This window comes from Tachyglossus aculeatus, chromosome 1, assembly GCF_015852505.1.
Source record: "Tachyglossus aculeatus isolate mTacAcu1 chromosome 1, mTacAcu1.pri, whole genome shotgun sequence".
Classification (NCBI taxonomy): Eukaryota; Metazoa; Chordata; class Mammalia; order Monotremata; family Tachyglossidae; genus Tachyglossus; species Tachyglossus aculeatus.
Genome location: NC_052066.1, coordinates 40,324,698 through 40,340,525, shown reverse-complemented (window position 1 = coordinate 40,340,525; position 15,828 = coordinate 40,324,698). Strand labels below are relative to the sequence as shown.

Sequence of the window (15,828 nt, the reverse complement as noted above, 5' to 3'; positions counted from 1 at the left end):
GCCTGTCTCACCTCCACAACATCGCCAACATCTGCCCTTTCCTCTCCATCCAAACCGCTACCTTACTGATTCAATCTCTCATCCTATCCCGACTGGATTACTGCATCAGCCTCCTTTCTGATCTCCCATCCTCCTGTCTCTCCCTGCTTCAATCTATACTTCACTCTGCTGCCCGGATTATCTTTGTACAGAAACGCTCTGGGCATGTCACTCCCCTCCTCAGAAATCTCCAGTGGCTGCCTGTCAACCTACGAATCAAGCAAAAACTCCTCACTCTCGGCTTCAAGGCTCTCCATCACCTCGTCCCCTCCTACCTCACCTCCCTTTTCTCTTTCTACAGCCCAGCCCGCACCCTCCACTCCTGTGCAGCTAACCTCCTCACTGTGCCTCATTCTCGCCTGTCCCACCGTCGACCCCCGGCCCACATCCTTCCCCTGGCCTGGAATGCCCTCCCTCCACACTGCCAAACTAGCTCTCTTCCCCCTTCAAAGCCCTACTGAGAGCTCACCTCCTCCAGGAGGCCTTCCCAGACTGAGCCCCCTTTTTCCTCTCCTCCTCCCCTCCCCATCACCCCCTCCCCACAGCACTTGTATATATTTGTACATATTTATTACTTTTACTTGTATATATTTACTACTCTATTAATGATGTGCCTATAGCTATCATTCTGTTTATTCTGACAGTTTTGACACCTGTCTACTTATTTTGTTTTGCTGTCTGTCTCCCCTTTCTAGACTGTGAGCCCGTTGTTGGGTAGGGACTATCCCTATATGTTGCCAACTTGTACTTCCCAAGCACTTAGTACAGTGCTCTGCACACAGTAATCGCTCAATAAATACAACTGAATGAATGAATGACTTCCCAGCAAGTGTGGGACGCTCCTGCAGTGCGGAGCGTCCACAGGAGCGTCCTCAGTGCTCCCTTAGGCAGGGCCCTAGGAAAACCGGAGCAGGGAGGAACATGAGCATCTGACATCTTCGTAATCCTCATGTTTCTTTCTTTTCTATCTTAAAATGGGGTTTAAGACTATGAGACCCACGTGGACAGGGACTGTGTCCAACCTGATTTGCTTGTATCCACCCCAGCTCTTAAAACAGTGCCTGATACATAGTAAGCGCTTAACAAGTACCAATATTATTATTATTATTTCCAGTTTCCTAGAAAGTCTAACTGCCTGGCATCCAGGTAGCCCCTTATCCTATTTTTTTTATGGTATTTAGCACTTACTATGTGCCGTGTGAAATAACTGAGGCACAGAGAAATTAAGTGACTTGCCCAAAGTCACACAGCAGACAAGTGGCGGAGCCGGGATTAGGACCCTGGTTCTTCTGAATCCCCAGATCCGTGCTGTCCACTAGGCCATGCTGCATTATGAGAACAAGTCTTGGGATGAGGTTTGTGTTAGAAAATTCCTTTTGTTTTTTTTTCCTTCTTAATTCATTGAATCATGTGAGAATCTACATCTCAAGTAGCTTTTCTTTTCTAAAAATAGTGTGATCACGCTGTCCAAATAAACAAAATCCATGCTCTGAAAAGACTACTTTCATTTTTTAAAAAAAGGTTGGTCTAACAACAAATGTTAACAGTAGAATGTCATGGAGCTGTATTTTTAACAAAGGAGATTCTGGAATTAGTGTTTGACTCTTTTTTGTTTAGAAATCTTAAAAAATCAGAAGATTGTGTCCTTCGCACAGAGAAAGAAATGAAAGACAATGAGAAGGAAGTGGAAGACCTAACAGAAGAACTCAAGAATCTTGAAGAGAGAGCAGTTGGTGTTATGAAGGAATGCAAAGACGCTGAAGTATGTGTGGTGACTTCATCTCTCAGGAGATTACTTGGCTTCTATGTATCTCTGCCTTTTAAAGCTTTCCATTTTGAGGTTGCCAGCTCATGAAAACTTCCTTTTTGTTTAGGGTTCCTTGCCAGAGATCCAAAAGGAGCATCGGAATCTACTTCAAGAACTAAAAGTGATTCAAGAAAGCGAGCATGCCCTTCAAAAAGACGCATTAAGTATAAGGCTAAAACTTGAACAGATAGATAGTCACATTGCTGAGCATCACTCAAAAATCAAGTATTGGCAAAAAGAGGTAAAGCTAGTAATTGTAAATGATACCAAAACTTCTTTTGTCAGTCAAAAGTGGTCATGGATTTGGGGATATTTTAAAATGAGTGGTCTTTCAAATGACCAAGACTCGGGCTGGTCCCTATATTCAAGAAACATACTTTCAAATGCCCCTATTTTTCCACCCAGAAAACGTTTGAATGCCATGAGAATCTCACGCCCATAGCTCATCACCAAACAGTCTGATTTCTTCATTAATTTCCTGGGGATCTAAACAAAGGCTAGGGGCAAACTCTGGGCTGAGGGAGGGTTTCTGGATCTTAGTCCCACTGCCATCACTCCAATCACTGAGTCCCGGGGAGTTCTGGGGTGTGCTTTAGATGCTCAGTACATATTATGTCTCTTCTCCCTGCAGTTCATGAAGATGGGTTAAAGATAGATGAAAGAATGCCTGGGTGTAGAAAGGCATTTTATAAAAATTACAACCCTGGATGATTTGATTTGATTTTGAGGCAGTTCGTAATATTTAATTCCTTCTTTCTCCACAGTCTCGCAATTCTGTTGGGTGTTTTGACAGAATAAGAGTGATTATTCTGTTTTTCATTTTTGAAAGTACAGCTACTGAGCTTGGAGGTAGGGTATTTAAAGGGAATTTATCCTTCCTAATGTCGAAAATACATTTTTAGATTTCAAGGATATCACTGCATCCTATAGAAGGCAATCCAGTTGAAGAGATTTCAAGTCTAAGTCAAGAGGATCTTGAAGCAATAAAAGATCCAGGCTCTATAACCAATCAGATTGCTCTGTTGGAAGCCCGGTGTCATGAAATGAAACCAAATCTTGGAGCCATTGCAGAGTATAAAAAGAAGGTATGGATATTAGTATTGTAATAGAGAAAGATCAGAAAAGCCCGCGATGATACACCTGGTTGATTTTATACAGAGAAGCAGCGTGGCTCGGTGGAAAGACCACGGGCTTGGAAGTCAGAGGACGTGGGTTCTAATCCCGGGTCCGCCACTTGTCTGCTGTGTGACCTTGGGCAAGCCACTTAACTTCTGTGCCTCAGTTACTCCGTCTGTAAAATGGGTATGAAGACTGTGAGCCCCATGTGGGACAACCTGATTACCTTGTATCCCCCCCCAGTGCTTAGAACAGTGCTTCACACATAGTAAGCGCTTAACAAATGCCATCATTTGTATACAAGTCCACCTCCTCCAGCTCCATCCTTCACAACTTACAAAAACATTTGGGCCCACTTTTCTTCCTTCCCCAATGGGACCATCTTCAAAGGCCAACTCTGATGGTTCCTTCCCTTCTGCTATCAAACATGCCCACTTGTTCCCTATCCTACTGAAAGCCTCTCTCCACCCCGCTGCGCACAGTCTAGTTATCACCCCATTTTCCTCCTACCGTTCCTTTCCAGGATCCTCACACAAGTTGTCTCCATGCGCTGCCTCTACTTACTCTCCTCGAACTTTGTCCTTGACACTCTACAATCCAGCTACGGCCCCCCACAACCTTCCACTGAAACTACTTCATCCAAGGTCACCAGTGATCTCTCCTTTGGCAAATCTATCAGATCTCCACCCCAATCCTCCTATACTGTTCAGTCGCCTTTCACTCTGCAGACCATCCCTTGCTTTTTGTTTTATTTTTTATGGTATATGTTAAGTGCTTAGTAAATTCCAGGCACTGTGCTAAGTGCTGTGGTAGATTCGTTCATTCAGTCGTATTTATTGAGCACTTGTTTTTTGCAGAGCGCTTTACTAAGCACTTGGAAAGTACAGTACAGCAATAAAGAGCAACAATCCCTGCCCACACTGGGCTTACAGACTAGATACAAGCTAATCAGGTTGGACACAGTCCATGTCTCATAGGGGGTTAAGTCAACCCCATTTTATAGATGAGGTAACTGAGGCCCAGACAAGTCATGTGACTTGCCCAAGATCACATAGGAGAGACGTGGTGGAGCCAGGATTAGAAGTCAGATCCTTCTGACTCTCGGGCCCTTCCTCTATCCATTAGACCATACTGGTTCTGGAAACACTATCTGATCTTGGTTTCTCTAACAGTCCTCTCCCGGTTCTTCCCTAACCTCTCTAGCTAATCCTTCTCCTTCTGTATCGTGGGCTTTTCCTCTGCCTCCCACTCTCTATATGTGGGTGTTCCTCGAAAAGTTCAGTTCTGCGACCCCTCCTATTCTCAAGCTACATTTCTGCTTTGGAGAGCTCACCTCCTCTCATGGCTTCCAACTACCTCCTCTATGAGGATAACTCCTCCAATCTACCTGACTAGCCCTGACCTCTCTCTTTTTCAACCTCACATTTCCTCCTACCCGCAGGGCATCCTCCACATGGATGTTCCACCGGCACCTCAAATTCAGTATAGTTAAAACATAACGGATCTTCCCTCCCAAATCCTCTCCTCTTCCTTCTCCTAACTTTCCCATATCTTTTCATCATCATCATCATCAATCGTATTTATTGAGCGCTTACTGTGTGCAGAGCACTGTACTAAGCGCTTGGGAAGGACAAGTTGACAACATATAGAGACAGTCCCTACCCAACAGTGGGCTCACAGTCTAAAAGGGGGAGACAGAGAACAAAACCAAACATACTAACAAAATAAAATAAATAGAAAAGATATGTACAAGTAAAATAGAGTAATAAATATGTACAAGCATATATACATATATACAGGTGCTGTGAGCGGCACCACCACCATCTTTCATGTCTCTCTTTTATAATCCTGCTGCTTCTCAACAGCTCCGGAATCTACCCCGTCCCCTTCATTCAAACTGTCACCAAGTTGGGCCGAGCTCTTGTTATTTACGGATTCAACTACCGTATCAGCCTGTATCCCTATCTCCCGGCTTCCAGCCTGTTCCCCCATCCAAGTCTGTACTTTACTCTGCTCTCTGGATTATTTCTCTAAAAAATGATTGCACGCACTCTCCCCTTTCCTCCAGAACCTCTGACTGTTGTCCATTCCTCTCTACAGAAATCAGACGCCCCTTGACCGTTGGCTGGAAGGCACTCTATTGGCTTTCCTCCTCCTCCTCCCCACTTGGTCTGTCTTTTTCCACTACACCCCTTGCTTGGACGTTTTGCTCCTTTCAAGCCAACCTACTCACAGGACCTTGTTCTCGCCTCTCTTGCCTTCAACTTGCTGTTCATGCTGTCCCTTCTTTCCCACCACACCAGGCAGACCACTGCTCTCTGCCCATCTTCACATCTGAATTCACCTCTCCTCCAGGAGACTTTCCCTGCTGACTGTCTTATCACCCCCACCCCATTTACCCTACCATCACTTCAGTACTTCTGCATCATGTAGAGAAGCAGCATGGCTCAGTGGAAAGAACATGGGCTTTGGAGTCAGAGGTCATGGGTTCGAATCCCGGCTCTGCCAATTGTCAGCTGCGTGACTTTGGGCAAGTCACTTAAGTTCTCTGTGCCCCAGTTACCTCACCTGTAAAATGGGGATTAAGATGGTGAGCCCCACGTGGGACAACCTGATTGCCTTGTATTCCCCCAGCGCTTTGAACAGTGCTTTGCACATATTAAGCGCTTAACAAATACCATCACTATTATTATTATTATTATATAAGGACTTGGGCACTCCCCCACCCCTGTAGCACTTAGGTTCATACATTTATACTCTGTTGCTTCCCTCAGTCAATCAGTGCTGTTTATTGTGTTTATTATGTACAGAGCTTGTACTCCGCACTTGGGAGTGTACAGTACAACAGAATTGGTAGACATGTTCCTTGCCCACCAGGAGCTTACAGTCTAGAGGGGAAGACAGACATTAAAAATAAATTAGGGATATTACCTGTGCTGTGGGGCTGACCCCTATGATAAGAATTAATCATCATGGTTTCTGTGTGTCACACACTGGGATGGGTAGAGTTAAGATCTGCAAGTCAGACACCAGTCCCTGTCCCACGCAGGACCCACAGTCTAGGGGGAAGGAGATCGGGTATTGAATCTCCATTTTACAGATGTGGAACCGAGGCTCTGAGAAGTGAAGTGACTTGGCTAAGGTCACACAGCAGAGCTGAGATTAGAACCCGGGTTCCCTCACTCCCAGGCCCACGCCATTTGAATCGATTGTCAAGAATTTAGGGGGCATTCTTCCCCTCCAAAAAGCGTCTGTCAGCTGAGCCTTTGCCTATGATCACAGCAGAGGTTTAGACATGAGTCCGCCGATCACTTCAGTTTTCGGGATCACAAGGCTCTTCCAAAGAACACTTCCTCCGTTACGGAAGACCAGACGTAGTTATGGTCATCTAATCAGCTTAACTGTATCTTGGAATCTTATCTTCTCCAGCTCTCCCATGATTATGGAACCTCTCTTTTGTCTGTCTTTACAGGAAGAATTATATTTGCTCCGTGTAGCTGAATTGGACAAAATTACCAGTGAAAGAGAGAACTTTAGGCAGGCTTATGAAGATCTTCGGAAACAAAGGCTGAATGAATTTATGGCAGGCTTCAATGTGATAACAAATAAGCTGAAGGAAAATTACCAGATGCTTACTCTGGGAGGTGATGCAGAATTAGAACTAGTGGACAGCCTGGACCCATTCTCGGAAGGAATCATGTTTAGGTTGGTAAACCAAAAAAATTGCATTTCAACTTGAGTTCAGGTATCTTAATGAGATTTTAGATGTGAATGTGAACCAGCTCCAGTGTCATTTCACAAACTCTCTTCTACCCAATCATTTCCATTTCTAGTTATAGGTGGGGAAATAGTGTAAGATCGCGTTGAAAGGTACAGGGATTTTTAAAAGCTGCCATTCTGTTTTTAGTATTTGAATAATAATAATTATGATATTTAAGTGCTTACTGTGTGTCAGGCACTATACTAAGCGCTGGAGTGGATACATGCAAACTGGGTTGAACACAGTCCCTGTCCCACGTGGGGCTCACAGTCTCTATCTCCATTTTACAAATGAGGTAACTGAGGCACAGAAAAACGGACTTGGCCAATGTCACCCAGCATAATGAAGTTCTCTATGATACTGGATTCATTGTCGTATTTATTGAGCACTTACTGTGTGCAGTCAGTCATGAGTCATTTTCCCTATAAGCACTAGTACTAACTTGATCATCTGCCACTTTAAAAACCTGGATTTGCGGGGAATCTATACCGGTGTTTCCTAAAACATTATTTTCTGTAATTGCTTAATACAGCAATCCTGTTTTTACTTTTAAGACTGGCACTCTTGAGGGTTATTCAAAATTGAACATTGATAGGTCAAATAATTGATACTCTAACTGAACTAACCTTAAATTGTCTAGTTATCAATCCGACTAGACTTGCCAAGGGAAGATCCCAAGATCCCTTGTGCTCCTGCCGAAAGCGGTTCAAATGTTGACCCAGACCCTCAGTATGCAAGTCATCATCATCATCAATCATATTTATTGAGCGCTTACTATGTGCAGAGCACTGTACTAAGCGCTTGGGAAGTACAAATTGGCAACATATAGAGACAGTCCCTACCCAGCAGTGGGCTCACAGTCTAAAAGGGGGAGACAGAGAACAAAACCAAACATACTAACAAAATAAAATAAACAGAATAGATATGTACAAGTAAAATAGAGTAATAAATATGTACAAACATATATACATATATACAGGGGCTGTGGGGAAGGGAAGGAGGTAAGGTGGGGGGGATGGAGAGGGGGATGAGGGGGAGAGGAAGGAAGGGGCTCAGTCTGGGAAGGCCTCCTGGAGAAGGTGAGCTCTCAGCAGGGCCTTGTCACCTGTCTGCCTCAATTACCTCATCTGTAAAATGGGGATTAAGACTGTGAACCCCACCTGGGACAGGGGCTGTGTCCATCCTTGTATCTACCTCAGTGCTTATTACAGTGCCTGGCACATAGTGCTTAAATACAATTTTTTTAAAAAGTGGTACAGGGCAAATATTGGGTTTCTCTGGATCTTGGCGGCAGCAGCATCTCCCCTGGAACGTGAGGGCCAGGTTGCTTCAGTTGGTACAGTCCCTTCCTCTTCCCCTCCTGGTCCTGGTGTTTGTTGAATTGGCAAGTTTTGAGTTTTGCATTGTTTTTTGGAGTAAGTCAGGGCAGCCACATGAATGGAGTTGGTCAACCAACCAACTCAGTCCAGAAATGCAGTTCCAGGAGGTCTGGGAGCAAGCTGGGCCTGCGTTCAGCCTGAAGCCTTCCACCACAAGAGCAGCAAGGGTGTTTTTTTTTTTAAGGTTGAAAGCCTTTGAATCTGGTGATGGGGGGATACTTGCTATACACCTTTTAAGTTGTTGAATGTACTGTTCATCTAATCGCTTTGGGACTGGTGTCTTCATTTGCAAGCCACCCTCTGGGTTGGGGGTGGTGGTGACAGGCTCCTGTTCAATCGAACTCGCTCCCTCCCCGACCCACCACCGGTTCAAAGGCCAGGCTGTTGGAGTTTGCCAGCAGGGCCAAATAATGAGCCAACATCTTACTTCCAAGGAGGGGCTACAGCTGGCAACCCTGCCCAGAAAACTTAGGGTTCCATTAATGCCTCCACTACCTCAGAGTAACGGTTCTCCATGACCCGTGACCGTTAGCACCCCTTTCTTTAAGAAAGCTGCTGTGTTCAGCCTCTGTATTGATACAACTGTAGTTAAAATATCAAAATGTTTGTTCAATATTATAATAATAATAATAATAATGATGGCATTTATTAAGCGCTTACTATGTGCAAAGCACTGTTCTAAGCGCTGTGGGGTTACAAGGTGATTAGGTTGTCCCACGGGGGGCTCACAGTCAACCCCCATTTTACAGATGAGGGAACTGAGGCCCAGAGAAGTGAAGTGACTTGCCCAAAGTCACACAGCCGACAATTGGCAGAGCTGGGATTTGAACCCACGACCTCTGACTCCAAAGCCCGGGCTCTTTCCACTAAGCCACGCTGCTTCTCTTAACTTCTCTGTGCCTCTTATGTTATCTTGGAGATTTAGTATTTCATATTAGAAGGAGGTGTGTAGAACTGTGTTTTGCACATAGTAAGCGCTTAAATACCATCATTACTATTATTATTTGGTTTATCGCCTCATGAAATGCAAAATAGCTAATCGTCTCCAGTGAGTATTTTTCACACCGAACAGTTCAGAAGTGAAATTGAATTTCAGAACAAGGGCAGGGAAAAGTGTGGAGGTATTAAGCTTGAAAATGAGTGCTTGCAGATTGCTAAATGACGCATCCTCACACCACAAGTAAGCCTATCCGACTCACGGCCTTCTTTATTGCAGTGTCCGTCCACCCAAGAAAAGTTGGAAGAAGATCTTTAACCTTTCAGGAGGAGAAAAAACGCTCAGTTCGCTGGCTTTGGTGTTTGCTCTTCATCACTATAAGCCGACTCCCCTTTACTTCATGGACGAAATTGATGCCGCCCTGGATTTTAAAAATGTGTCCATTGTTGCATTTTACATCTATGTAAGTAGACTGGGGGAGTTTATTTCTAAAATCCTAAGAGTTGCATTGTAGAAGTTCTGCAGAGTTCTAAGGGGATCGCAGAGGTGGAGGGGCTGTGGCTGTCCGGCCCCGCCTGAATTTGTGATGGCACCGGCCGCTGTCTCCACTCATTCTTTTCAGTGAGACTTTAGGGGGTAACACATTACACGCTCCCAAGATTGCTGTCACCATCCCATGGCTCTTAGATTTGGAGGCTCCAGAAGGCCGAGTAAGTATCTGGGATTCAGCAAGTCAGACCTGCCTGCTAAGGCCTGACGGCCAAGTGCCTGTAATAGTGACTTTCCAAAGCTAGTTTTCACATACGAACCCTTCATCATCATCGGTGGTACTGAGCACTTACTGTATGCACAGCACACTACAACAGAGTCGGTAGACACATTCCCTGCTTGGTTATAAACTGCTTACTGGTATTTACCTAGTTAAGGACTGCACGGGTAATGATATTTGTGTGGCAGGATCACAAACTAGACCCAAGAATATCACCCCACCGCCCGCCACCTAATACTGAATCAATCTAGGGATTGCCGTGGTAGACAAAGAGCCATAGGTCCGTTCCTGGTCGTTGCCCCTGCCAACCCCTCAATCCTTATGCCTCAAGAGAACGGTCCTTGCTGTCAACCCCGTCTTTTGGTCCAGCTCATGTCGCTAGGCCAGTGATTGTCGTTTTAGTCAAAGCAACTTTCCCTCTAGGAGAGTTGTGGGTAAGGACTGAACCGTTGATTTGGGCTAAACCCTTCTGACCACTTTCCCACTTCGTGAAGACCTAGCCTAGCGTGAACTCTCTCACAAGTACAATGTGGTTCATTCCTCCTTTTGTCTCCTACTTTCTCGTCTGGGATACCGAAGTGGGCCTGGGGAGCCAGGGAACCTGGGTTCTAATCCCAGCTTCTCCATTTGTGTGAGAAGGAAGCCCTCCTCCTTTTTGTGCCTCAGTTTCTTGATCTGTAAAATGGGGATTAAATACCTACTTTCCCCTTCCCTAGACTAAGCCTTACACTCAGATTTGATTGTATCGTCTCTACGCTAGTGCTTGGCATCATCATCAATCGTATTTATTGAGCGCTTACTGTGTGCAGAGCACTGTACTAAGCGCTTGGGAAGTATAAGTTGGCAACATATACAGTCCCTACCCAACAGTGGGCTCACAGTCTAAAAGGGGGAGACAGAACAAAACCAAACGTACTAACAAATAAGCACTCAATACCATTATGAGTTGTTCTCTCTCTGACATTCTGTGAGGGTAAGCAGTCTGAGCTTAAGGGGAGGTGAGATCTCCGCATTTAAATTCCTGAAAACAAATGGATTTGTTCGTATCACTTCTAGTGCTTCCCCTCCACTTTGGGTTCATTAAAATGTCAGATCCTAATGTTACTTGCACTTTTCCTACTCTTGCCCCTGGGCAATATCAATGGCATTTGAGTGCCAACTGTGTACAAAGCAGTTTGAAGAGTGCAGTATTTAACAGACCCATTTCCTGATTGGGATGTGGAAGAGTGTCTCTATTTCAGTGGACCATAGTTTAAATGGGTTTTGTTTCATATTAAATATCCTTAGAGGGCTTATCAATCAATCAATCATATTTATTGAGCACTTACTATGTGCAGAGCACTGTACTAAGCGCTTGGGAAGTACAAATTGGCAACACATAGAGACAGTCCCTACCCAACAGTGGGCTCACAGTCTAAAAGGGGGAGACAGAGAACAGAACCAAACATACCAACAAAATAAAATAAATAGGATAGAAATGTACAAGTAAAATAAATAGAGTAATAAATATGTCCAACCATATATACATATATACAGGTGCTGTGGGGAAGGGAAGGAGGTAAGATGGGGGGATGAAGAGGGGGAGAGGAAGGAAGGGGCTCAGTCTGGGAAGGCCTCCTGGAGGAGGTGAGCTCTCAGCAGGGCCTTGAAGGGATTTTTTGTATGTCACAATGGACTAGATTTAACTGCTTCCTTCCTCCCCTACCAATATAGAACCAATGGAGGTTAAAAGCTAATTTTAGTCCTATTTTCATGCCCTATAACATTTATTTTACTTAAATATGAGCCTTGGTCTCCTGATATTGAGTTTAAGCATTAACTGTTTTCTATTTTAGGAACAGACAAAAAATGCACAGTTCATCATAATTTCTCTACGAAACAATATGTTTGAGATTGCAGACAGACTTATTGGCATCTACAAGACTCACAACACAACAAAAAGTGTTGCAACCAATCCAAAACTGATTGCATCCAAAGGCCTTGCTGAACTGTCTTCTCTTGGAAACTGCTGAAATTAGAAGCAGACCATGAGAAATTCATGTATTTATTGCTCACCCACTACTGGATTTTTTTTAATGTAAATATACTCCTTTGGATGTTAACATCCTACATGTTTAGCCGTGATTATTCTGAAAATGAGACAAAGTACAGATATACCACCTCAAGTTTATGTGGGTTTTAGTGACTGGATTTAAGGTTCCTTCTTAAAGAAGTTTGCATTTGACAATTATCTTTGGTTCTGCTTCTTATTTTAATAAATGTTTGAATATGTTTACGTATTTTTAAATGCTTGTATTACTTTACTGCTTTGCACTTTATCTGCGGACACTCTGCTCACCCAAAATACAGAGACTGGTTTCACTTAACACACAAAGCCTTCTGACGCAGCAGGGGGGAAGAAAAATTTAGGACTTTAACATGCTAACAGCAAGAAGTAATTTAAGCCTAAAACACTAAGTCTACACCTGGCTAACTGATTTTTCAGCTATGACATCTGGTAAAATCTATAGAACTATGAAAAGAACTTGTAAAATAAGGTTTTGCTCTGCAGTGAGATTAAAGCATTTCATATTTAATATAACTACAAAAAATTTCCAAGAACATAATTACTTTTTAGCTTTCAAGAGGTAAGTCAAAAACTCAGTTTAATAAATTCAAGCGAGGAAGAGAAAACTCTCCTTAAATACAGAATGTTTAATCAATTAAAGAACTTGACAGTGAATAAAAAAAGACTGTCCATAGAAATTTGCATTTGGAAAGTCTCTTTAAAAGAACAAGTCTATGCCACTTTTTATAAAACCATACACAATTTCAGGGTGTTCTGTGCCACATTTTAGATCATACTTCATTTAAGTGGATGAATATAGAACTTGACAAGAGCACTTCAGGTTTCATAAAGATCATTTCCATTTATTCCCAGCCATAAAATTCTTTAGTATATAATCTTTGACAATATAAAATCATTTCTTGAAATAAGTTAATACCAACTAATTCAGTGTTTACATGGGAGAAGTGCTACATTTTGGTCCTAACTGAAAAAAGTAAAGAGAGCAGCTTGTTTCCCTTTAAGAAAGAAAAATTATAGGACACTTAGGGGTAAAACCAAACCCACCCAGCTTGAAGAAGCTACTCTGGATTCTTAGCAAGAAGCCTAGTGCCAAAACAAAAATAACAATCCTAAACATACAGCACCTACAGCTCATAGGATCCATTCACTGACTTAATATTTAAAGAAGTAAAGAAGATATTTAACTCACACTCTTACCAATAACTAGGATCACTCCAATGTCTCCTCAGACCACAGACCAGAGATTCTTGACCTCCTGAGTTGTAATTTCTAAGTGAGCAAGTTAGTTATTGGAAGGTATGAGGCGGTACAGGGATGACAGAACTGATTGATATTACCGTGAAGGCTTGATGAGGAAAGTCGGACTCATTCCGTGCTGCCCTGCCTTCACTTCCATTTGCCTAATATTAGGAAAAAGGATGAGTTGCAAATGCTGACATTTGGCACTTGTTTTAGGTCACATGGCAGAACACTAACACTGCTAAGAAGTAGCCTGATTTGACCGTTTGCCTGAGAAGCAGTAATTCCTCATCCTATGCACCAGAAGGTAGCACCCCAGATGAAGGATTTTTCACCTTTTTTAGAAATTCTACCGCCGCAGTTTACACCTCCCTCTTCTTCAACCGCTTACAACACTTGCACATGGAAATACTGAAGCAGAGCCCTCCTGGTGTAATAGATGAGTGGACAGAAGGCAATAGGGCCTATATGCCTCATTCCCTTCTGCTGAGTTCCCATATCTGCCATAAGGGCTGTCCCCTGAGCAACACTTCCTCCAGAGGTTCTCAAATGATAAAGTGACACTATTCTGAATTTATACCATTTTGCCCTCAACTTCACCACTCTGACCATCCCGGTCCTCTATTTTCTTTCCTCTTGCATGCACAGAGCTCCCACTAAGTTCAGTTTAGCCCACTTCACGTTAGAGCAAAATTTTTGTTTTCCCTCCTTGCCCTGTGCCCCACTTTGGTCTTTTTGGTCAGATGAATTTATCCACTAATGACATCTTTCACAATAAAGGACCACACACACACGAAACAAAAAAACAAAAAACTATTCCCCACATGATTCAGGACTATAGCAACAGGAAATGACCTTACAAGAGACTCACTGTACAACAGAAAGAGATGGTTTAAAATAGACAACTTTCATTAGCCAACCAGAACGAGAAATAGGTCTTGGTAGGATTCAAATAACTATATGGGGAGGAGATAATTGATTAACTGGGTTATTCATGAGCCAATAATCCAGTTCAGCTCCTCTTCCCATCCCATGAAGGCACATTAGCACTTCCTCCAGAGGGACTCTGAGAAGCCTGAGATTTGGGACAAATCTTGTCAGTGTACTTGTTTCAGTTGGTTTGAAGTCTAACGCTGGAGGAGGTTAAAATACTGGGTTATCTATCCTCACTACTCCTCTGTTAGAAGGACCGATTATGAGCCATTTTCCATATGAATTCCCCCACCGAGTTGCAAGCATAGCACAGTATTTCCTTGATTGCATACACACTGCTAAAGAACATCTGATACACCGACTGGGAAGCTTCTGAAACAGAAAAACTTATCGGTGACACGTGTTCCCCAACCAACATGTGTGTCGTCGCCAGCGCGGAAACCACTGCCAATATACAAGTTAAAAACTTTAAAAGCTCCTTCATTTCCTTGTTGTCGTCACCAGTCCGATTGCATAACACCTCTCTGGAAGAGAGTTTGATCTCCGGAATGAGAACGTTGTTGACCTGCCCAATTTCAACTTTAGACCACTCTTCCTTCATCAGCAGACCTACTCGCGGCTGAACTTCCACGGGTTTGAGGGGAGGAAGCTGCCTTTGTCTCACAGCTTGTACCCGCTGACGGACATCATCCAGTTTCTCCAGAAAATTCAGAGGCGACTCCTCTTCTTGCAGGGCCACGGTCGATAACATTAACTCCAGCTGCTCCTCTCGGATTTCCTTCACCGTCGCAAGGAGTGGGGAATATTCCTCGACGATTTGGGCCCTGACAGCATCCAGAGCAGATAGCAAAGTCTCTTTCTTCTGGTCCAAAATTTCTCTAAGTTGATTAAAATACATGAGGACGCTTTCTCTATCGTCCTCGACGATTTTTTCACAATGAGACTGCTGTTGCTCCAGTTTTTCCATTAGTACGTTTAGGTCCGTCCAATGTCTATCAGTCAACTGTTCAAACAATTCAATCGGTGTGTCCTTTTCTTTCATATAGGCACTGTGAAGGTCACCTATGGGGTGACCGTGATGTTCACCGATTGTAAGGCAGTGGCCACAGACTAATTTTTTATCTAACAGACAGTAAACGTTTAAGGGTTGACTGTGATGCTCGGCGCAGGTGACAATGTCTGGGTGGTCTTCCTGCTGATATTTCTCAATGATGGCCCTGAGAGCAAAGTTGACAGGCAAAGACTCAATACCCGACTGGGGGATTTCAACCCTACTTCGACAGTTTGGGCACTTCAGTGGAATTCTTAATGGTCGCCATATGTAAGAGTTACCAGATGCCTGAAGAACATTTTCCAGACAGTTTCTACAAAACGTATGAGAGCACGGGAGTACACGCGGGTCTTCAAATATACTATAGCAAATGGAACAGGTTAATTCTTCCTCCAAGTTCTTCATCTCCTGAAATGAGAAAAAAAAGCGTACTTATCGATAACCTATAATTAAATAACTATATTAATTATATAATATAATTATATGATTTAATAATTAATTATAACTAATTAAATGTGAGGAACATCTCGTTTCACATTTGATCAGACTGTGCCTACTATTCATTCATTCATTCATGTTTATTAAGCACTTACTGTGTGCACAGCACTGTACTACTATGTGCCAAGCACTGTTCTAAGTGCTGGGTAGATACAAGGTAATCAGGTTGTTCTATGTGGGGCTCACAGTTTTAATCCCCATTTTACAGATGAGGGAACTGAGGCAAAGTGAA

The 15,828-nt window shown here is 43.3% G+C and overlaps 2 protein-coding genes across 2 annotated transcripts in view; one reads left to right on the top strand and one right to left on the bottom strand.

Moving 5' to 3' along the window:
* The window catches only part of SMC4 (structural maintenance of chromosomes 4), a 77,725-nt gene extending 65,639 nt beyond the window's left edge, over positions 1-12,086 (top strand). The window contains exons 20-25 of the mRNA XM_038747939.1: positions 1,657-1,801; positions 1,914-2,087; positions 2,749-2,931; positions 6,435-6,667; positions 9,318-9,501; positions 11,643-12,086. Of these exons, the coding sequence (XP_038603867.1) occupies positions 1,657-1,801; positions 1,914-2,087; positions 2,749-2,931; positions 6,435-6,667; positions 9,318-9,501; positions 11,643-11,819 (1,096 nt within the window). The 3' untranslated portion in view covers positions 11,820-12,086. The remainder of the gene's footprint in view (positions 1-1,656; positions 1,802-1,913; positions 2,088-2,748; positions 2,932-6,434; positions 6,668-9,317; positions 9,502-11,642) is intronic.
* A 418-nt stretch (positions 12,087-12,504) lies between these two features.
* On the bottom strand, positions 12,505-15,503 carry TRIM59 (tripartite motif containing 59). The gene has a single exon (XM_038746128.1). It carries the CDS (start codon positions 15,501-15,503, stop codon positions 14,295-14,297), a length of 1,209 nt encoding a protein of 402 aa, XP_038602056.1. The 3' UTR covers positions 12,505-14,294.
* Positions 15,504-15,828: the final 325 nt, after the last annotated feature.